The sequence below is a fragment of the Microtus oregoni genome, unplaced genomic scaffold, assembly GCF_018167655.1.
Source record: "Microtus oregoni isolate MIOR12 unplaced genomic scaffold, Mior012 000108F_ref0000382, whole genome shotgun sequence".
NCBI lineage: Eukaryota > Metazoa > Chordata > Mammalia > Rodentia > Cricetidae > Microtus > Microtus oregoni.
The window spans coordinates 800,358-823,091 of record NW_024544726.1 but is presented as its reverse complement, the minus strand read 5'-3'; the positions used below and the strand labels follow the sequence as shown (position 1 = coordinate 823,091).

At 40.1% G+C, this 22,734-nt stretch overlaps 1 protein-coding gene across 1 annotated transcript in view; it reads left to right on the top strand.

Moving 5' to 3' along the window:
• The first annotated feature begins 1,708 nt into the window (after window positions 1-1,708).
• Window positions 1,709-22,734, top strand: part of LOC121443490 (mediator of RNA polymerase II transcription subunit 14-like) — a 94,213-nt gene continuing 73,187 nt past the window's right edge. The window contains exons 1-8 of the mRNA XM_041645233.1: window positions 1,709-1,946; window positions 7,849-7,875; window positions 10,313-10,418; window positions 15,461-15,634; window positions 16,246-16,375; window positions 17,187-17,315; window positions 17,661-17,768; window positions 18,483-18,615. Coding sequence (XP_041501167.1) covers window positions 1,744-1,946; window positions 7,849-7,875; window positions 10,313-10,418; window positions 15,461-15,634; window positions 16,246-16,375; window positions 17,187-17,315; window positions 17,661-17,768; window positions 18,483-18,615 — 1,010 coding nt within the window. The 5' untranslated portion in view covers window positions 1,709-1,743. The remainder of the gene's footprint in view (window positions 1,947-7,848; window positions 7,876-10,312; window positions 10,419-15,460; window positions 15,635-16,245; window positions 16,376-17,186; window positions 17,316-17,660; window positions 17,769-18,482; window positions 18,616-22,734) is intronic.

The window sequence follows — 22,734 nt, the reverse complement described above, 5'->3', positions numbered from 1 at the left end:
AAGTTGAATATCAGTCTAAATTACGTAGCAAGTTCCAGGTAACCCTACGTCATTTAAGAACCCAACGCAACACAAAATGGCTAGGGATATATGGCAGAATGTTTGCCTACTAGAGATAGGCAAGGATGCAGCAGGAGGTGGTGTGTTAGCTGTTCTCACCCCCAAAGACGAAAGTATCAGAGGCACATTTATGAATCTGACTTGTTCATTTGGGAGTGTATCCATGTATTGCAATTTAACATTGTACCCCATAAAAAGACGATTTCTCAATCTGAAAAGTGGGCGAGGAATGCAGGAGCTTGTGGTCCTAAGTACTTTGAGCTCAAGAGCCTCAAGACCAGCCCTGACAACACAGTGAAACCAAGAGTCAGAAAGAGTACTGCAATTGCACAAGTGGAGAACAAAGAGAATTGTCTAACCTTCGGATCAGCATGAGCATCTGTTACACCTGCGGGAGATGAAGCTGCAAAACGATTAGGTAGGGTCACAGAAACAGACGCTTTTAACAGTGAATTTCTCCGTGAGTTGTTAGAATCACTAGGTGACTATTAAAAACAAAAACAAAAACTCGAAGCCCAGACATCACGTAAGAACAATTGCATCTGAATCTATGGCTACGGAACCCATAGACTCTTTTTTTTCTTTCTTTCTTAAAAGTCTTGTACGTGATTCCAAACAGGAGCCAAGATTTGAAAACACATACAAAATATGTGGATTTTTGGAGGAAAAGAGGCAATAGGGAACGATGAAGTAAAAACCCATGCAAGACAGGGCGGCTACTGCAAGGGCAGGGACAAAAGCCAAGAATGCCAACGAAGGATTTAAGGACTGCACGTGTTTCACTGTCAGGCTCGGAGCACCCGAGACTGCTTTCAATTGATGTTATTGTGCCCTTGGGCCTGTCGTGTTCCATTTTCTCGCCCATTTTCCCACAGTTGACAAAAAAAAAAAAGAGAGAGAGAAATAATGACTGCAACGTTGTCTCCCACGCGTCGCGCCAGAGATGCCTATGGGCGGAGCGCGCGTGGGAGAGTCACGGCGCGCGGTAACCGGCGACCCCTTGTCAGAGCGCGGGGGGCCACGAGAATAGATGGGTGACCGGCGACTTCTCCACCGACCCTCCTCCGCCCATCGCCCCCTGTGGCCGCCTAGGCAGGGGCAAAAAGAACACTCGGGACTGCTGACGTTTCTGTGACGCGACCCTCTCGGCTGGCGGCGCGGCTTCCGGCAGTGCGCGTTCACCCACCCCCCTTTTCCGCTTTCCCGCCCACGTGCCGCCTCGCCCCGCCCCGCCCCACTCCCACACACCCCCTCCCGAGTGGCGCCCCCCTTAGCCCGGCACAGCGCGGGGAACCGTCACAGGTAGCCTGTGGGAAAAGCTTCCTGCGGGTTCCCCTTCCGTTCTGCCAGGCGACTTCCGCCCCAGGCCCCGCTACGTGGTTGCTGTCGGCCACCCGCCGGGCGGCCGCCGAACAGTCTCTGAAGCTCGCTCCCTCGAGCGGCGGCGGACCCGCCTCTCCATCCTCCTGTCCTGCCCGCGCTCGCCTCCTCGCGGCCGGCCGGCCTGGCCCTACATGGGGGCGGGCCTCCGCAGTCAGGACTCGGCTTCCTGTTCAACAGAGGCGGCCTGGAGCTAGGCGGCGGCTACTTAGCCAGCGCCCGCCTCGGTGCGGTCACCGAGCCCGGGAGGAGGATCCAGGGCCGCTTCTCGGGCGGTTGCGCCAAGCCGGGCTCTGCGTCGCCATGGCCCCAGTGCAGCTGGACAACCACCAGCTGATCCCTCCGGGCGGCAGCGGCAGCGGCTCAGCGGCAGCCCCGGCTCCTCCGCCGCCAGGATCCGCGGTGGCGGCAGCTGCGGCCGCGGCTAGCCCTGGGTACCGGCTTAGCACGCTCATCGAATTTCTTCTGCACCGGGCCTACTTGGAGCTCTTGGTGTTGACGGACTTGTAAGTGCTGCGAACCCGTACCTGCTTCCCGGCTCCCCACTTGCCCTTCCCGCCCTGTGGGCCGATAGAAGCTTGCGACCGCCGTTTAGTGAGCGCGGCTGTTGAGTGTAGAATTTTGGAATTCTTGGGGTTCAGGTTGCGGGGACGTGGATGAGGTTAGTTAGTATTGGGGATCTGGTTGGCGGTGAAAGCACTGAGACTGGTTAGTTTCGCGTGTTACACTTGCGCTGAAGATTGTCGTTAGGATTTTTGTCTTGCGATCCCAATAGAACTCGATTGATTTCTTGGTGGAAATCAATTTCTTAGGTTTTTAGAACCCTAAGATTGAGAGTAAGCATTTAGGACTATGTAAAATTCTAACTGAACGCGGTTTTCAAAGAAGGGAAATGTTTCACAGCCTTTTGGCAATGTTTTAAAAGTAGATTGCAGTTGCTTCTCTTTGGGCTCTGGAGATAGAGATTCTGTTTAAAACATTACATTTTGAATCCCGAGTCTTTCTGAAACATTTGAAAGCGTTCGAAGTCTCTGAATGTAGTGAAAGTAAAATACGTTTTGTTAATGAGCCTGCTGGTTTCAGTCACCTAGTTACCTATGAAATGCCTGTCTTGGGACGTGATTAGGGTGTTAATCCCTTCAGAATACAAACCGAATACACTGGTGGTTCAGTGTGCGAAGAAAAGGTATTACGAAATTTTGAAACTCTGTTTTACATCTTCTAGCTGAGGTTCATGGAAGTTTTCACCTTTTATCTACCTATTGTTAGGCTCCGTCGGGTTTCTAGGAAAATACATTAATATGCAGACATTAGGAAGTATCTTGTGATAACTTTGTTACTGGAAAATTAAATATTTCATTGTACACGGCTAAAAGAATTAGAGACGGCTTCTCATACTTTTGTAAAACATTCCTTTTAGTTTTGAACGAGACAAAGCTTAACCTTGCCAAAAGAGGTGTCTTTTTTTTTTTTTGAGACAGGGTCTTGTATAGTGAGACTGGCCTCTAACTTTCAGATATGGTTCAGCCTCTTTCGGGCTGGGATTACTAAATTTGGGCCAGCACACCTGCTGAGAATTGTTTTTGAACGCAAGATCTTCCATTTCTAAATGTTAGGATTAAAGGTGTTTGGCTCCTCCCCTCCCCATGACTTCTGACTGAGAGAGAAATAGCTGTCCTGTTTAGGAATTCTTGTGATGATAGGTGGTGGTGGCTGGCTGGTTGTGCATGCCTTTAATTCCAGCACCCGGGAGGCAGAGGCAGATGCTGGCGGATCCCTGCTTGGTCTACAGAGTGCCAGGACATCCAGGGCTACAGGGTGTCTTGAAAAAACAAAACAAAACAAAAAAATCCAGGAGAAAATTTCATATGTCCTGTGCATAGCCGTGGGAAAAAGACTGTGGTCATGGATCATGTGATTTGATTTTCTGTAGAGGAGTTGTATAAATTTATTGAGTTGTGTTCTATTTTTAAGTTTTTGGACTTGGCTTATGGAGAGGCATCTGTCTTATTGCTGTAGAATAATATAGTTTTAGTTCTACACCATTTGTGTGATGATTCCTAAACATATTTCTAGCACAGACCTCAGCTGAATTCCACATTCTGTGTCCAGATCCATACATTTCAATATCTAATGCAGGGGCTGGGTTTGGTGCTGGATATGTGCCTGGGATATCAGCATTTGGGAAGCTACAGCAAGAGGATCATAAGCTTAGGTCAGCCACAGGCTACATAGTGAGACCCTATTTCAAAAAAATACCCCAGAGCCAGACTTGGTGGTGCATGGCTTTAATTCCAGCAGAGGCGCGTGGGTCTACATAGTCAGTTCTAAGACAGCGGGAGCTATATAGTAAAACCCTGTTTTCAAAGCCGCAAATTCCCGGCCACTCCCCCCCCCCCCACACACACAAAGAAACCACAAACTCACAAACAAAAACAAAAAAAAACACAGAAAAAAAAGTTCTTAGAATTACTTTTCTATTAGAGTGACCATAAGATTTGTGGTCTAAACCAGAATACCTTTGGACATGAAAAAATTGCTGTAAATATAGTAGTGCACACCTGTAGCACCAGTACTTTGGAGGTCAAGGCAGGAGGATCAGAAATTAACAGCCTGTAGGCAACTTGCAGCGCACAGCGGGGAGGGTTGCTGTCAATTTGGGCTGCCTGGTATTATGTTTCAACAATAATAATGCCCAGTGTACTGGGAATGTAGCCCAGAAGTAGAGCATTTGCCAGGTCCTGGCTCCAGCTTTCCTGCACCACACATTAAAAAAAAGACAGAAAAAGCAAGTGTACACTGGGATTATGTTGTGTGTAGGCCCTGAGAGAACTGTGTCTTATCTACTTTACCTTTTTTAGTTAATGTGCTAAGTCTTATTCTGTTCCATCTACCTACCCTAACCTTGATGTTTTTTGATTGTTCTTGGCACAATGCTCTTTTTCCAAAAATACATGTCGTTTTCTTTCTCATTTCCTTTCAGTCTTGGCTCATGTATAACGTAGATCAAAGACTTTATCCAAGCACTCATATAATAGTACTTTGCACATTTTTTAGTGTTTCCCCCCCTACAGCGCTTACTGCTTGAGACATCATTAGTTTACTGTGCTTCCCCCATGGAATAGAAAATCCAGGAAAACAAGGATTTTGATTTGTTTTGGTTTCCCAGTGACAAGAACAATGTCTGGCATGGACTTGGGACTTAACTAAATTTAGTACATGAATGAATGAATTCTCAGAAATGTCTCTTTAAACCATGGGTAATTAAGGGAAAAGCAACTGTCTTTTTGTTGTTTATTTTTTGAGACAGGGTTTGTCTGTAATAGCCCTAGCTTGTCTCTACCTTTCAAGTTCTGGTGCACACTGCTGCAACAGTAATAATAGTAATAACAATAATAATAATAATGTTTTTCAAGACAGCGTTCTCTATGTAACCCTGACTGCCCTAGAACTAGCTCTGTAAACCAGGCTGGCCTCGAACTCACAGGGATCCACCTCTCTGCTGGCCCAAGTGCTGGGATTTAAGGCGTGTGCCACCCCCACCCAGCACCACTTTTATTTTTGATACTTAAGAAAACAAACAAACAAGAAACCCTTATATGGCAACTAAAATTTCTTGGTTTTGTTTTGAGACAGTCTTGCTCTTTTGTAGCCCAGATTGACATGGAACTTAGCATTCTCCTGTCAGAATTAATGTATTAATGCACATTAATGTATAAGTCTTGAGGGACATGGTATTTAGTTTCTCAACATCTGGTTCTGTCTGAAACATGAAAGATAAAAAGATAGCTTTGACAGTTTTAATCCCAGCATTTAGGCAGAGGTAGGCAGATCTCTGATTTTGAGACCAGCCTAATCCACAGAGTGAGTTCCAGGACAGCCAGGACTACACAGAGAAACCCTATCTCAAAAAAAAAACCCCAAAAAAACCAAAAAACAACAACAACAACAAAAAAAAAACTGGAGAAAAAGTGATTATATCTTTGATATACTACCTGTGTTCCTTGGTTTGGGTTTTTGAGATCAAATCACTAGGGAGACTTAAGAGTATTTATTAGTGGCTTTCTCTCAATTACCAACATCAAATGCCCTATTTGTAGACTTACACACACACACACACACACACACACACAAGGTTTCAATAATTTAGATGATTTGGTTTGAGCCCCAAGTTTCTAGATTTTTTTTTCTTCTGCTTGTTCACCCCCAACACATATTCATACTTTTTAGGGGCATATATTCTATTCTTTGCTTTTTTTCCCCCTCCAAGACAGGGTTTCTCTGTGTAGCTTTGGAGCCTGTCCTGGAACTTGCTTTGTAGCCCAGACTGTCCTGGAACTCACAGAGAGATCCACTTACCTCTGCCTCCCGAGTGCTGGGATTAAAGGCGTGCGCCACCACTGCCCAGCTATTCTTTGCTTTTTAACATCTTTGCTAGGGTTATAGCCATATAAACTTTTACTGGTGTGGAATAAATGTGCTCTGTGCCTTCTTTCAATATTTGCATCTTAGGGTTTCCCCCCATGTGGTGAGTTTCATAAAGGAATTTAAAATAGAAGTGGAAGCATTGGGAGAAAAGGAGACAGTCAGCAAATCCTGTCCTTTACCCTGGAAATGGTAGAATTTCTGGTGGGAGCTGATCCTTTAGAGTCTCTGGGGGCAGGTAGGAGCTGGAACAATGGTTCCTGCCTTCCTATTCTACCTCTAAGTGCTTCTGTCTCCCCATCCCCCAATCCTCATTTTTCTCTCTTTTGAGAACAAGGCTTTTCAGGGAGTACTCTGAGGAGCTTTTTTTTATGTAGAGGAACTTACCAGGGGCTGCTTTTATTTGCAGTCTTTGAGACAGGGTCTGACTCTATCTATCCTAGGCTGGTCTTGTGGCAATCCTCCTTCTCAGCCTCCCAAGTGCTGTGATTACAGGTGTGTGCTACTATACCTCGTTCTTATTTGCAGGCTTCTAATAGGCCTTTAGCTTCTACTTGGCTTTTCGGTAAATAGGCCTTTTCAGCACCTACTTAGTTTAAACTCCCATGCATATCCTGACCTCTGCCTTGGTGTCCATCATTGTCCTGAACCCCACCTTTCTACTAGGAATTGAGCCCAGGCATGTGCTGTGTAGGTGCTCTACCACTGAACTGTATACCCCAGCTCACTATCTAGTTCCTCTGTCACTCTGATTATACCTGTAGCTTCCATCCATCCCAATGTCTTTCCTGAGAATAAGACAGTGCTTTCCCCTACTTGTGCCTTTCTCTGTTTATGAGGCACATGGGGTGGATGTGTGTGCATGCAGGAAGACCATTAAGCAGCTTGGGTGCATTCTTCAGGATCCGATATTTGCTGGGCAGCTTGGGTGCATTCTTCAGGATCCGATATTTGCAGGCCATCATGCTTAGACTGTGAGCTAGAGGTTACTGGAATGTGGAGGTTAAGAGCTTTCCAAGCATCACTAGAGTAGTAGTATAATTTATCAATGAGAAATGATAGAAATGATAGAAATTTATCAATGAGAAAGTTGACATAGGTTGCTGGCAGTCAGTACTGGAGAACTAGCAAAAAGAAATCAAGAACACTGATGGTTCTATTAAAAAGTATTATAAAACACGTAGGAGAGATGGCTCAGTTGTTAAGAACATTGACCGCTCTTCCAGGGGACCCAGGCAGCTCACAATTGTCTGTAATTCTAAGATTCAACACCCTCACACAGACATATGTACAGGCAAAACACAAAAAAATTTAAAAAATAAAAAAATATATAAATCCTTCATCTAACCATTATGCAATGTCATAATTGCCATAAAGCCTTGATTGCACCCTTAGCTTCCAGAGTCACCTATTGTAATACAACATTTCTGCTAAGAATCAAAGTGCTCACAGAGGTTTGGGTTCAGAGAGGCTGATAACTAACCGCTATTCCTACACCTGTAGTCATTTTGGTATTAAAAGATACCTTTTCTGACTCTGATATTGTGTGCTGATATGAGACTTGCAGTATTTACTTATTTATTTTTTAAGAGTGTTTCTATGTAGTTCTGGTTGTCCTGGAATTCACTGTGTAGACCAAGCTGGTCTCATACTGAAATAGATTCTCCTGCTTCTGCCTCCTGAGTATTGGGAACAAAAGGTGTGCACCACCACACTCCAAGCTTGCACTTTTTAAGTGTTTAAAGTTTACATAGTATCTTCTGAATCATTTTGAGTGGAAAGAAATGTTGGTTTCTCAGCTTGTACTTTACAGCCATATTGTTGCTAATTGATAGTGTAGGGAGTTAGCAGCCACTTGAGCCTGTAGTTACTGTTTGCTCAGTTTTTCTGAAAGCATGAAGATAAGAAATAGTGTCACAGTAAAGGCCATTATCACATTTTCACCAGGCATGCATATATTTAATCAACTTTTTCTTTTTTTAGATTACCAAGGAAATCTGATGTGGAAAGGTGAGTATGAAGAAAATTCTTAAATCTTTCTCCTTATTGGCTTTTTTTCTTCTAGTCTAGAGTATGGGTATGGGGCTGTTGATGGTGTAGGGGTGTGGATTAGGAACCTAGCCCCAAAGAGACGTGGAACTGTGTATTTAGTCAGAAGCACCAGGGAATGCGGTTTTCTTATTCTTGGTACTTGAATGTGTAGAACCTTTGTTCTTTAAACTTTTGTTGGTGACCGACCAAGGCAAATCCTTGGGAGGAATAGGAAAATGTAATTGTCTATTTGTAATGGAAGTTGAGGAGTAGACTGGCTTTAGACTGTTATATCTTTTAGCACATTGCGTTTCGTCTCTAGCTATTGCTATTTTATAGTTGAAAACTTTTTGAGTCAATTTTAAATTTGGTGCTTAAGACAACACTGTTTCTATAGGCCAAAGGAACAAGATAAATTAAGATTTAAGGAGATTATGTTATTGGGGTTTAAATTGGGACTATAATACAAAGCTAACTTCATTATATCTTTCATACTACCAATGCGCCTTGGTATTGGTTTTAAAGGCCAAGTCACTAGGGCAGTTTATAATATTCGTTAGTGACTACCTCTTCATTACTAACACCACATGCTCTGTTTGTAGACTTAGACACAAATCAAAAAGATAGAGCTGGAAGACACTACTGAAACTTAACCTATATAATAACTTGGCTGGTCAGTTTTTTTTTTTTAAATTGTTGTTGTTGTTTCGAGGCAGGATTTCTCTGTGCATCTTTTGGAGCCTGTCTTAGAACTCGCTGTTGTAGACCCGGCTGGCCTTGAACTCACAGAGATCTACCTGTAGTGTGGCTTTGTTTCTTGTTTCTCAGGACAGGGATTCTCTGTGTAGTCCTGGCTCACAGAAATCTGCCTGCCTCTGCCTCCTGAGTGCTGGGATTAAAATCGTGGGCTACTACAACCAACAGACCGGCTGGCTGGTCAGTTTTCAAAGAAGGAAATAAGCTAGGTTTGTTCTAGCTGCTGTGGGGTAGGAAAGACCACTGGGCTTTTAGAGAACTAACTCATGTGCCCTATCATTTGAGACAGTGCGGTGTCAGAAATCCACATTACAGTAGCTTCTAGAGAAGGACATCTTTTTGATAGAGGAGCATATTTAGGCAAAAATATACTAGACAAACCTAGAGAGGAGCAGCACTGATGTTCTGAGTCCTGTTGTAGGCAGTGTCCAGGTGGTTGTGTGGTGTTGGGGGTTGAACAGAGCCTTATATTCTGAGCTCCAACCCCAGCCCTGTCAGAAGTCAATGTAATTTTAGCACTTGTGTTGTGTCACAGTCTTGCTTGTTTTTCTTCTATAATCCTTGACAGACACTGACAAAGAGCCTTAAGTGCGCCCTTGGCTTTTCTTTTTCTGTTTCCAGTAATCATGGTATTGACTGTTCTTAAAGAAGCTTTTCAGGTTGTGTGTGGTCCTTCTACACTCTCAGTAGCAGCTTGACTTTGACGTATTCAGTCAGCATTAGACTTCAGCAAAAACTTACTTGCATGCATTGCGTCATGGTGATGTTATTGGCAAGATGCAGAGACTTGTAGTTCATTGCAAAGTCACATTAAAATTAATAAATTCATCTCACTTGGAGGTAGGTTGGTATTCTTCTGGGTTTTGCCATTAGTCTTGGCATGTTGAAGTTTTCTTTTTTTCCAATGTCTTAGACAATAAAAGGTATGATTATCAGTTGTGTAGTGGTCCTGAAGTAAAGAGCTCTAGCTAACATAGGCAGAGAGTTTTTAATGAAGCTCTTAAAGCTTCATGAGATGATAAAAATATGGATGATTGCTGGGTGAAAAAGCATAGACGTGAGTACAGTATTAAAATAGATATGGAAAGACCTACTTTCCTTTTACTTTCAGCTTGTCTTTAATTTGGCTAAGGTAGTGAACTTTGCCATTGAAATTGGTGTGAAGAGTTCATACTGAAGTTCTTTGTTAAGTTTTTTTTCAGTTATGCCATTGCAACTTGGGAAATAACCCTTGATTTTGTAGAAAGAACACACTTCCAAGTTTTGGTAAAGAATATATTTCAACTCCTCTAACCAAAGTGGTAACTAATTAACAGGAGTTTCAGTTAAGAAATTTATACTTCATAGCTCCTAAATTAGTCTCTTCTGACTCATTTAACGTCCACTACCTCATATCCATGAATTTAATATATAAGAATCATTTATTATAATAAAAATTAGTTTAAAAATGTAGTTTATTGTGGAAAAACTCCTATTGGATCTATTGCGCTGTGGTCAAAGTTTCAGACAAGAAGGACCCAAAGAAGAGATGAAAATATTTATATAAATATTTTAGGTTAAGTTTGTTGTGTTTGTAAACAAATACTTTAAAAATTTAGATTTGAAACAGATTGTGAGATATAATGTGCTGGTTTCAGATGAGAATTATTTTATCTTACAGGAAAATAGAAATTGTACAGTTTGCTAGCAGGACACGTCAACTCTTCGTTCGATTATTAGCTTTAGTAAAATGGGCTAATGATGCTGGCAAAGTAGAAAAGTGTGCGGTGAGTTAAACTTGATTTTACTTTATAAAATAACTTTTGAAAGCTGGACATGGTAACACATGTCTGTGATCTTAGCATCCAGGAAACTGTGTAAAAGACAGTTGTAAATTCCAGGTTAGTGCCGGGCGGTGGTGGTGCACGCCTTTAATCCCAGCACTCGGGAGGCAGAGGCAGGTGGATCTCTGTGAGTTCGAGGACAGCCTGGTCTACAGAGCTAGTTCCAGGACAGGAACCAAAGCTACAGAGAAACCCTGTCTCGAAAAAAAAAATTCCAGGTTAGTGAGACTACATGGCATGATGCTGTCTTGAAAGAAGCAAAATAACTTGAAATGTTTTGCATAATTTACAATTTTAGCTTTAACATCTCTTGATTAAATGTTATTACTGATGTCAATAATCATGTTCCTTTATGAAATTCCAAAATGAATTTCTGCGGAAGCATAGTATTTATTTTTGGACACTTGATCAAAAGGAAGATGAGGAGATACCTAGAAGACATTACTTGAGGAACTAAAAGGGAGAAATGGTTACCAGGCTCCAGAAACCACAGAGAAACCCTGTCTCAAAAAACCAAACCAAAAACAAAACAAAACAAAACAAAAAAAAAAAAACAAAATTTTATGAGTCTTTAGAGCTGCGATTCTCAACCTGTGGGTTGCAAACCCTTTGACAACCCTCTATCTCCAATAATATTTACATTATGATTCATAGCAGTAACACAATTACAGTTATAAAGTAGCAACAAAAATAATTTTATGCTTAGAGGACACCACAACATGAGGAACTGTATTAAAGGGTTGCAGCCTTAGGTAGGTTGAGAACCACTGAGCTAGAGTTTGTAAGGTTCTCTCAAAGTTTGCTTATTGATTCTGATGTCCTGATGAGAATGGCAGAATCTGTATTTTCTATTTTCACAGAAGAGATTGATATGATTTCTAGAAAATACATGGCTTCTTCAAAGTCACAGAACTGATGATGATGTGTATCTGTTCAGTTGTTAGTTCATTTACTCACGCTCCGAAACTACTGAACTCGTGTTATAAGAGATAGCAGGGAATGACTTGAATAAAGCATAGTCCCTGTCTTCAGGAAGCTCATAGTCTTTTGACTGTTGAATTACTCTTAATTCAAGGAAATGACTTCTTAGAGTGAAGTGTAACAAACACTAAATCTAGCCCTTAAAACTGTTTTAAGGGGCTGGAAATGTAGTTCAATTGGTAGTACTTTTAGAGCATGTACTTGTCTCTAGTGCTGCATGAACCAGTCATGGTGATGTTTGCCTGTAATCCCAGCACTTGGGAGATGAAGGCAGAAAGATCAAAAGTTTAAGATCATCCTTAGCTACATAGTCAGTTGACTTTAGCAACAGATCCTGTTTCCACACAACAATGACAACAACAACCAATCAAGTTTTAAGCTAAGAATGTGAAGAGGACAAGCTAGGGTCCTTGAATGAGCTTACTGAGCAAACTTGGGAGGATGATTCAGTGTTCACAGATGAGGAACACTGCCTCTTGTTTTACTTCAATCACTCCTAATGAGTTCATACTGGGAAGGGTAGTTAGATAGTGAATAAAGTACTGAAATGCAGACAGCATTTTCCTACTTTAATTAAGGTTCCCTTTTTAAGTTCAGCTCTACAAGACCAAATGTATGTCTAGATGCTGTCATTTAAATTTGTGAATGGAAAGGAAGTGCAGAGCTATACTAAGCTTCACAATGATGTTAGAATTCCATTTTTTGTTTTCTTTCTTTTATTTAATGACATTTAAAAAAGGGTTATTAGTTTTCAGGCCAGTTAAGACCACTGGGTCCCAGGTTCCACTCTCAGGACCCACATGGCAGCTCACAACTGCCTGTAATTCCAGTTCCAGAAGATCTGACATACTCACATACATAAAGTCAAAACACCAATACACCTAAAATAAAATCAATTATTTTTTAAAAAAAGGTTATTAGCTTTCATAGGTTAAAGCAGATTAACAAATTGGTACTAGCTAAATTATGTATGAGAACTTCAAAAATTCTCTGAGATTTATTAAGCTTCTTAAATAAAAATGAACAGCTACCTGGCTTGGTCCCATAGTATATTTATTTTCTTAGCATTCTTGTAAATTGAAAATATATTAATGGAGAATTTTTCTTTGTAAGTTGATGAAGGTGCTTATTTCCCAAAAATCCCACTCTACAAAGAATCTACAGCACAGTTGTGTTTCTTACATTTCACCTCAGTTTTTAGCCTGTTGTCTTTGCTTAGCCTCTTTCACTTGATTGCCTAATTATAACCAAAACTTATGCAAAAGTCGCAAATTAAAAGGAGGATAAAGATCAAAGATTGATATGTCCATCATCATGAACAATTTTAGAATTTTTATCACCACAGAAAGAAAGCTTGTGCCATTTACCTATTGCTCCTAGCCCTTACCTATAGGCAACCATTAACCTACTTACTTATCTGTTTGAATTTGCCTACTCTAAACATTTCTTATAAATGGATTCATGTGTTTTCTCAAAGGCTTCTTTATAATGTTTTTAGTATGTGTCAGTACTTCATTTATATTGAATTGCACAGAAACCCTCATTTTGTTTTATCTCTTCTCTAGTTGGAATCGATAATGTTACAAAGTTTTTTTGTGTATGCCTTTCTTTCTTTTGAATACATACCTAAGGTAAAGTGATTGTATCATAGATAATTGTTTCATCAGCTAGACTGTTCTTTAAAATGGTTGTACCATTTTACAATCCCACCAGCAATATATGAAGGATCTAATTTTTCCATATCTATAATATTAAACTGCTTTGAATTTAGCCAAGCTAGTCATATCTCACTAGGGTTTTCACTGTCTATTCATACATCCTGACTGATTTCCCTGTGTCTCTTTTTTGAGGTAGTATTTTACTGTGTTGTCTAGACTGGCCTTGTATTTGCTGTGTTGTCTATGCTGAAGTCAAGCTTGTGATCTTCCTGCATCAGTGTACTGAGTGCTGGATTACAGGCATGTACCACCATGCCTGCCTTCCACTAAAGTTTCAGCATCTATTTCCCTGTTGACTGATGATGAGCATATTTTCATTGGCCATTTGTATTTCTTCCTTAGAGAAATGTCCATTCACTGCTCAAAGTCTAACAATTTTTAACCAAATTGATAGTTGGTGTGCAAATATGTTTAAAAACCATGATGATTACTAGGTTTACTAATAAGTTGCTCAAAACTAAAGCATTAGCATTAATTTGATTTCTTCCCTTCCTTTTTGGTTTTTTGAGACAGAGTTTCTCTGTGTAACAGCCCTGGCTGTCCTGGAACTAGCTCTGTAGACCAGGCTGGTCTCTGCTTGCTTCTGCCTCCCAAGTGCTAGGATCAAAGGCAAAAGCCACCACCATTTGACTAATTTGCTTTCTAAGTTTAGAGTATCTGGACCTGATTACACAGATCTACAGGCTAGATAAACTGTTATCTCAGTTTATCTCCCATCTTCCCAGAGGGAAGTTCTCTGGTTTTCTTTTCTCTTAACCGGCCTTACAAACCTTTTCTCCTGAGTGATAAGGAACCTTTTCTCCTGAGTGATAAGGAACCTTTTCTCCTGAGTGATAAGATATTTTTTTCCTAGACAGCGTTTCTGTGTTGTCACTCTGGCTATCTGGTCTAGAATTTGCTCTGTAGACCTGGCTTGGCCTCAAACTCACAGAGATCCAACTGCCTCTGTCTTACAAGTGCTGGGATTAAAGGTGTGCACCATCACCACCCAGCAAAGTGACAAGATTCTTTTTTTTTTCCGGGACAGGCTTTCTCTGTGTAACAGTCCTGGCTGTCCTGGAAGTCTCTTTGTAGTCCAGTCTGGCCTCAAACTCACAGATCTGCCTACCTCTTCCTGAGTACTGATATTAGAAGTGAGCACCACCACCAAAAAAATTTCTTTTTAAATTTTTTTAAAATGTGGATTGGTGTTTTGCCATGATTGTCAGGTCCCCTGGAACTGGAGTTACAGATAGTTGTGAGCTGCCATGTGGGTACAGGGAATTGAACCTGGGTTCTCTGGAAGAGCAGCCTGTGCTCTTAACCACCTACCCATCTCTCCAGTCCTGAAAAATTTTAAAATGGCCTAAATCCAAGATAAAATGAATTCAGCAGTTGAGACTGTTTATTAGTTTCATGGCTATGAATATGAATTTAGCGTTGGTGGTGTTGATAGACTATTGCACTAGTTACAAAAGGTAGCATTTCTTCTGGCTCTAACTAAGAAATAAAAGGTCTTTACCTGTGAATCTATTTTTCTTATCTCTAAGGTGATAGTAATTATAGGGTTGTAGAAATTAGATAATAAAATAACTAGAAATGAAAAGAAGATACAGATCACTGTCAGGGTATGATGCTCTATTGCATTAATTCTGGGTTACAGTGTTTTAAGTTGTCTACCAGAAGCTTGTTTGAAGGACATGAGCGAAAGGAATGCTAGGTATTGATGTAAAACAGAACTAAAGGTTTGAAAGAGAAAGTATTTCAGTCTTGTGATGACTCTACTAGTGTATTGAATAGAGAACTGATAGAATTTCTGTATTGGGTAGAAAGTTGCCCGGATCTCATACCGGCAGTATGTACTTAGTGTTTTCTATGTTCTGAAGATTAAGTATGTGGTACTTAATTCTCAGAACAACTTCATGAGGTTGGGAATCTTACCTCCATTTTACTGCTGAAAACCTTAGGCATAGAAAGGTTGACCTATTTGTCAAAGTGGACAGGACTAGTAAGTTAGAGTTAAAATTTTGATCAAGGCAGTCTTGGAGTCCATGATTTTAACTACTTTATTGCTGCCCAACACTAGAAATCTATCACGTTAAAACCATTTTATTTTTCTCTTTTCTTAATATTTGGTATTATGTATGAGTGGTGTCAAAAGTGGAAAAATGAAAGAAAAGTACTGTTTTAGTGTCATACAAATAAACACTTATTTTAATATCTTTTGAAACTTGCTTAGGAGTGAGTTAATGGTATTTAATGAAGAAAGCAATTTTCAAGGCAGCTTATTTACCCTTTGCTTTAAAGATGATCTCAAGCTTTTTAGATCAGCAAGCTATCTTGTTTGTGGACACCGCTGATCGCTTGGCCTCCTTAGCTAGAGATGCACTGGTCCTTGCACGCCTGCCTAGTTTTGCTATCCCATATGCCATTGATGTGCTGACTACTGGCTCTTATCCACGACTTCCAACCTGCATCAGGGTAAGTGCTTTGCTCCTGTACTCGTACAAGTTCAAGACTTTGGGTTTAGATTATGCAGCATAGGAAAAACAATATTTTAAAAACTAGTTTATATAGTTGTTTTTTTCTCTACAAGTAAACGTGTGGTAGTTTGAAATAAATTGGGGCTACGATGTGAGTAGATATTGAACTGGGGAATCTTTTCTTTCCTCCTTTCTTTTTCCTTTTTTTCCTCCATTTCCTCCCCTTTCCCTGTCCTTGTTGGGAGTGAGCAGATATGCAAATATTATTTGGTGTCTGTTTCAGGTGTGAAAATAATTGGCACAGCCGTAGCATTTTGGAAGTGCATTCAAAATGTATTATGGTAGTTGAATGAATTGGTGCTATTGTTTTCTATACATTTAGGAACTAGAGGAAGTCATGTGATATTAATTTGGTGTCATAAATGGAGCACGAGGAAGAACATGGTTTTGGCAAGGTGACAGAATTATTTGCATTCAAATGCATAGTCACTATTATTAGATGTAGATAACAGAAATGAGTGTTGTGGTTGTCTTGAGTAAAGTAAGAAAATGTATCAAGACAAGTGCAGATAAACAATTTCATCTTTCTGTATATTATTTTTTTTGTAGGATAAAATTATTCCTCCAGACCCAATTACCAAAATTGAGAAACAAGCCACACTTCATCAACTTAATCAGATTCTTAGACATAGGCTTGTAACAACAGATCTTCCTCCACAGCTAGCAAATCTTACAGTGGGTATGTACCTGAAATTTTTTTTTGTAAGAATATGTTTTTGAGCTCACTGGGCAGTGGTGATGCAAACCTTTAATTCCAGCACTTGGGAGGCAGAGGTAGGTGAATCTCTGTGAGTCTGAGTCCAAGCTTGTCTACAGAGCTAGTTCCAGGACAACCAAGCCTACACAAAGAAATCCTGTCTTCAAACAAACAAACAAACAAAATATTTTCTCACACTGGAAAGATGGCTCAGAGATTAAGAGCACTGGCTGTCCTTCTAGAAGTCTTGAGTTTAATTCCCAGAAACCACTTGGGGGCTCACAACTATCTATAATGAGATGTGGTACCCTCTGCAGGCATATATGCAGGCAGAACACTGTATACATAATAAATAAATAAAATTTTTTAAAAGAATATTTTCTTAAATGTCCTTTTGGGTTTTGTTCATAGAACAAGTAGATAAAGTTTTAATTTTTGTGGTATTTGAACCTATGATTTGCCATCCATTTTTTTTCTTTTTAGTATCTAAACATACAGTGCTGGTATTTGTTTCTGGGGGGAGTTAGTGGTATTATTCGAGGCTGAAAGAGAAAAGAGGCCCCAAAGTTGACCCTGGAGAACATGCTGTGCTATTTATTTATATGTAGTTGCCTTTAGTTTCTCAATGACCTAGACATTGCTTACTGTCTATGTCTGAACCATTGGGCTTGTTTCAACACTTAGGACAGAGCTTACAGTCCATTTAAAATGTTTCATAAATGAGATTGAAACTTGGAGATTAGCCAGAAGCTTATTGTTTTAAAGCAATGTCCACTTCTTCCTCTTCTAAAAGCAAATGGCCATGTGAAGTTTCGAGTTGAAGGAGAATTTGAAGCAACCTTGACAGTAATGGGTGATGATCCAGAAGTTCCATGGCGCCTTCTCAAGCTAGAAATTCTAGTTGAGGATAAGGAAACGGGAGGTAAATCGTCTTAGTCTTGTCATTCTTCTTTCTTTAACTTTTATTTACTTATTTGTTTATTTATGGTTTGGCATTTTTATATTGAAGTATTCCTGCAGAAAAATGTGTAGCAATGTATTTTGTAATTTGAAGCAAAATTTTGATGATCATAATTACCTACTGACTGGAGAAATTTCAGTGTTTCCCAATGTATAATGTTCTGTAGTTTTCTCAAGATAATCTTGGTTCCTCTTTTTTTTTAATTTTAAATTTATTTTTAAATTTGAGTGTACACTTCGTCGGTTAATGTTATAATACTGACCTCTCTTTCCAATTAACTGCCTTCTTTTCTTCTACCAATGGAAGATGGCCGAGCTTTGGCTCATAGCATGCAAATCGACTTTATCCATCAGTTGGTGCAGTCTAGGCTCTTTGCTGATGAGAAACCTCTTCAGGACATGTACAACTGCCTACGTATCCTTCTGAAATTTGAGACATGTACTGTAAGGATTTTGTCTTCCTCTTTCCTCTACATTTTCTGTTTATCCTTTGTCCTGAGTGTAGTAATCTGGTCTCTCCTTCCCGTACCTCATCTCTTTTGAATAGAAATAGGCATGGAGAACCAGCCAGTATGAACATTAATGATATATCTATAATAAGACTGATAGCAAATTTTACCGACGACTTTGCAGGCAACTCCTAAAAGTGATTACTTAGAAGTAGTATTGTTTGCTGGGCAAGGTGGTACATGCCTATAGTCTCAGCACCTGAGAGGCAAGGCTCTGTAGCTAGTTCAAAGCCAGCCTGCATTACATAATGAGAACCTGTCTCAAAAAGAGGTACCATTTTGGTGAAAATGTGTTATTTGATCAATTTGTATTTTCTAAACGATGAATTAAGGGATAAACCTGGACCTAGTTTTGTTTATTTAGGCCAAAATTGTCAACCTTTTTTCTAAAATTATGCCACATATTTTACTACTTCTTATGATTTGTCATTTGAGAATATAATTTCAGGCAACCACAGGTTTTGTCTTATTTAGGATGAGTCATTAGACCAAGATGATTCCAAAAACTTCCTTCATTTCTAGCTCTTTGGGCATAGATTCCTTGTTAGATGACATTTGCCTGTGATTATTGCCTGCTTGAATAGCATATTATATTTGATTTTCTTAACATGATAAATCAGATTGTTTCTGCTTATCTCTTCAATTAGAAGTGTTACATTCCCAGACTCTGATGTTAATCCGAGAGAGGTGGGGTGACCTTGTACAAGTGGAAAGGTATCACGCTGGAAAGTGCCTCTCTCTCTCAGTTTGGAAGTAAGTAAAATTGGTTCTGGTGGTTTGTGTGATTTGTTAAAGCTGTTTTCGTTGTTGTTGTTTTTTGGTTTTTATGGTTTCTTTCCCACATAGAACTGATTTATTATATATGAATAGCTATGTGCCCAGAATTATGTGATTTAATTTAGTAAGGTTCCAGTATCATGTAGACCACGTGTAACATCTGTAGTGTCAATCCATGACAGTTTGAGAGAGGTTCAAAAGAATTTGTTTAGGTGTAAAATGGGAGTAAACACTGATACAGGACAGGTTAGATACCACTGCAGTTCTACTTAAGGGGAAGGGGAACCAACAGCAAGCTGCCTGCTCCACTCGTACCATCCAAGTGAGCACGAGCAAAGGCAAGAGACCCTTCACCCTCAGCTTATCAGTTGTCATTCGCAGACAACGCCACGCCCTAGAGCTTGTTGCCCCAAGTCATTGACTAAATGGATTGAAATCATACAATACTTCCTTTTTTGTATAAATAAGAAGGTTCTAGCCTAATATTAAACTATATACAATAAGAGCAATTATTAAGTATTGTCCAGAAAAAAAGGGTAATAACATACACAAAATAAAACTACAAACAATAAGGACAATATCAAACAAGAAACACATACTAAATGCCCAGGCTATAGGTAATGGCAAATAACAGAGATTATTCCAATAGCTGTCCTGTCTTGAGGAGGAGCCTATGTCTTGTACCTAAAATGTCTTAGCTAAGATAAAAGAGGATAGTAACTGTGACTATCTAGTCTTCAACCCCCCAAGACCTGAGAAGGAAAATAATATTACCTGATTAAGCAGGAAGTGCAAGCAAGCGACTTCCAAAATATGTAAGAAATGACAGAAACAGCTGGCTACCTGGACAGTCACCCAAAATTTCTCTGTAACACTAGGGCAACCAACTTTGGCTATAGACCTAGAGTATCTGACAGATCATTTTTAGATTCAGTAGTCACTTTTCCTTGTATCCTACTTGTTCAGATTGGACAGTGTGCTTATTGTAAGTCAGCAGTTGAGGCAAGGGCAGTTCTTTGCCCAATAAGCCAGATTTGCCCAGAAGAAAACAAGCTCCATATGGAGTGTCTTCACTGCCCATCATTCTCTCTGGAGTAAATTGATGTTGCCAGGAGCAGTTATGTCTCATGTCAACAGAATTCTAAATTATTAAAACATTTAAATGCCATATTCTGTAGGTAGGTCTTTGAAGTGCTTGAAGATTACCTATCTATGGAGAGTACATCTCTGTATCTAGAGAACTAACAAGTATGGCAAACATGGGTGGCTATTAACCTGTAATTCTTAATAACCTATATAACTTGAGGACTAAAGCTTCACATGATAAAAATAAAATAAACCATCTTCAAACATGTACAGCATGAGGACAATGATCTCAAAATTGTAACAACATATAATCAGAGGTGAAAAATGTAATATGACTAAAATATCTCTAATTTGTATCAATATATAAAATATCTTAAGCAGAAGTAAAAAAATACATTCATTATGACAAAAATAACTTTATATTTGTGTGTAAAACATTGCAAACAGAAATAGCAACATATACAACATGACAAATATAATTTTGAATTTGTATCAATATATAAATTATCTTAGGAATACAAAAATTATTTTACATTTGTATCTATACAAGAATCTATACCAATATAAATTCTCTAAAACTAATAGTTGCTAAAATAGTTTACAAATAGTTATACTAATCTACCTTATTATCCTATTCTACCTTTCTTAAGAGTATTTTGCTTTAGATTTGTAGACATATATCTTTACTAAGGCTTATTATATATTTATTTTTAAGTTAGATTAGCTTATTGTGGGCTCATGTCAGATTGTTTCAGAGACTATTAGGTTAGATTGGGTTTTGGGTGGCATTGGTGATCAAATCCAGGGCTTTAAGTGTGCAAACAGAGCATTCCACCACTAGAGCTCTAGTCCCCAAAGCTTAGAATGTTATCACTTTTTTTACTCTTAATTACACCAACAATTTATTCATACACGCCCAGGAACCCATCCAGAAGCCACGGGAGCTAGGCTGGTCTGGCCAATCTTTCATTAGTCTATGTGTAATAATGTTATTCCTTTCTAAGTGAACTTGTAGGGAGAATCTGCTATTTGCCATCTTATGTTTATGCATAACATATGTACTATAACTGCAGTTCACAAGTCATGAAAGAGGCCAGAGAGACCTCATTCAACATGTAATAAAGCAGGCGTAGAGTCCCAAATACAAACTTTAGACTACTCTGGTAGTCCTGTAGAGGAGGGAGAAGAAAAATCAGAGGAACCAGAGGGTTCAGAGACATTATGAGAACATGACCACAGAACCAACTGATTAGGACTCATGGGGGCTCTGAGAGTTTAGAGCTTGTATGGGTCTGACATAGATTTTCCACCCCCTCTATCTATATGGATAAATATCTTGGTATTCTTGTGGGATTCCTAACAGTAGCATCAGGGGCTATCTCTGACTTTTTTGGCTTCTGGTGGAATATGTTCTTACTGGATTGCATCATAAAGTCTGTCTGTCTGTATTTATTTATTTATTTAAAATTTCCACCTTCTCCCATTTCCTTCCCACTACCCCCTCTCACTCCCCCTCCCTCTCCAGTCCTAAGAGAAGTCAGGGTGCCCTGCCCTGTGGAAAGTCCAAGGCCCCTCTCTGCTCCATCCAGGTCTAGGAAGGTGTGCATCCAAACAGATTAGGCTCCCAAAAAGCCAGTACATGCAGTAGAACCAAATCCCAGTGCCATCATCATTGGTTTCTCATTCAGTCCCCATTGTCAGCCACATTCAGAGTGTCCGATTTGATCACAAGCTCGTTCAGTCCCAGTCCAGCTGGCCTTGGTGAGCTCCCATTAGATCAGTCACATCGTCTCAGTGGGTGGATGCACCCCTAGCGGTCCTGACTTCCTAGCTCATGTTCTCCTTACTTCTGCTTTTCATCTGAACCTTGGGAACTCAATCCAGTGCTCCAATGTGGGTCTCTGTCTCTATCTCCATCATTTTTTTTTACCAGATATAGGTTCTATGGTGATATGCAAGATACTCATCACTGTGGCTATGGGACAAGGCCAGTTTAGGCACCCTCTCTTCTGCTGCCAAAGGACCTAGCTTGGGAAATCCCCTTGGAAACCTGAGAACCCCTCTAGAGCCAAGTCTCTTGCTAACCTAAAATGGCTCCATTAATTAAGATATCTTCTTCCCTGCTCCCATATCCACCCTTCCTCCATCTCAACCATCCCACTCCCAAGCTCTTTCCAATACTCTCCTCCCTTCTCTCTCCCCTTCCCCCACCCCACCTCCACCCCTGTGCTCCCAACTTTTGGCTGGCGAGCTTGTCTACTTCCAATTTCCAGGAGGATAAATATATGTTTTTTTTGGGGGGGGTTCACCTTATTATTTAGCTTCTCTAGAATCACGAACTATAGGCTCAATGTCGTTTGTTTATGGCTAGAATTCACTAATGAGTGAGTACATCCCATATTCATATTTTTGGATCTGGGTTATCTCACTCAGGATAGTGTTTTCTATTTCTGTCCATTTGCATGCAAAATTCAAGATGTCATAGTTTTTTACCACAGAGTAGTACTCTACTGCGTAGATGTGCCACACTTTCTTTATCCATTCTTCCATTGAGGGGCATCTAGGTTGTTTCCAGGTTCTGGCTATTACAAATAATGCTGCTATGAACATAGTTGAGGGCTGGAGAGATGGCTCAGTGGTTAAGAGCATTGCCTGCTCTTCCAGAGGTCCTGAGTTCAATTCCCGGCAACCACATGGTGGTTCACAACCATCTGTAATGAGATCTGGTGACCTCTTCTGGCCTGCAGACGTACACTGTATGCATAATACTGTATGCATAATAAATAAATAAGTAAATAAATAAATAAATAAATAAAAGAACATAGTTGAACAAATGCTTTTGTAGTATGACTGGGCATCTTTTGGGTATATTCCCAAGAGTGGAATTGCTGGATCCTGAGGTAGGTTGATAGGTTGACTCCCAGTTTCCTGAGAAACTGCCACATTGATTTCCAAAGTGGTTGCACAAGTTTGCATTTCCACCAGCAATGGATGAGTGTACCCCTTACT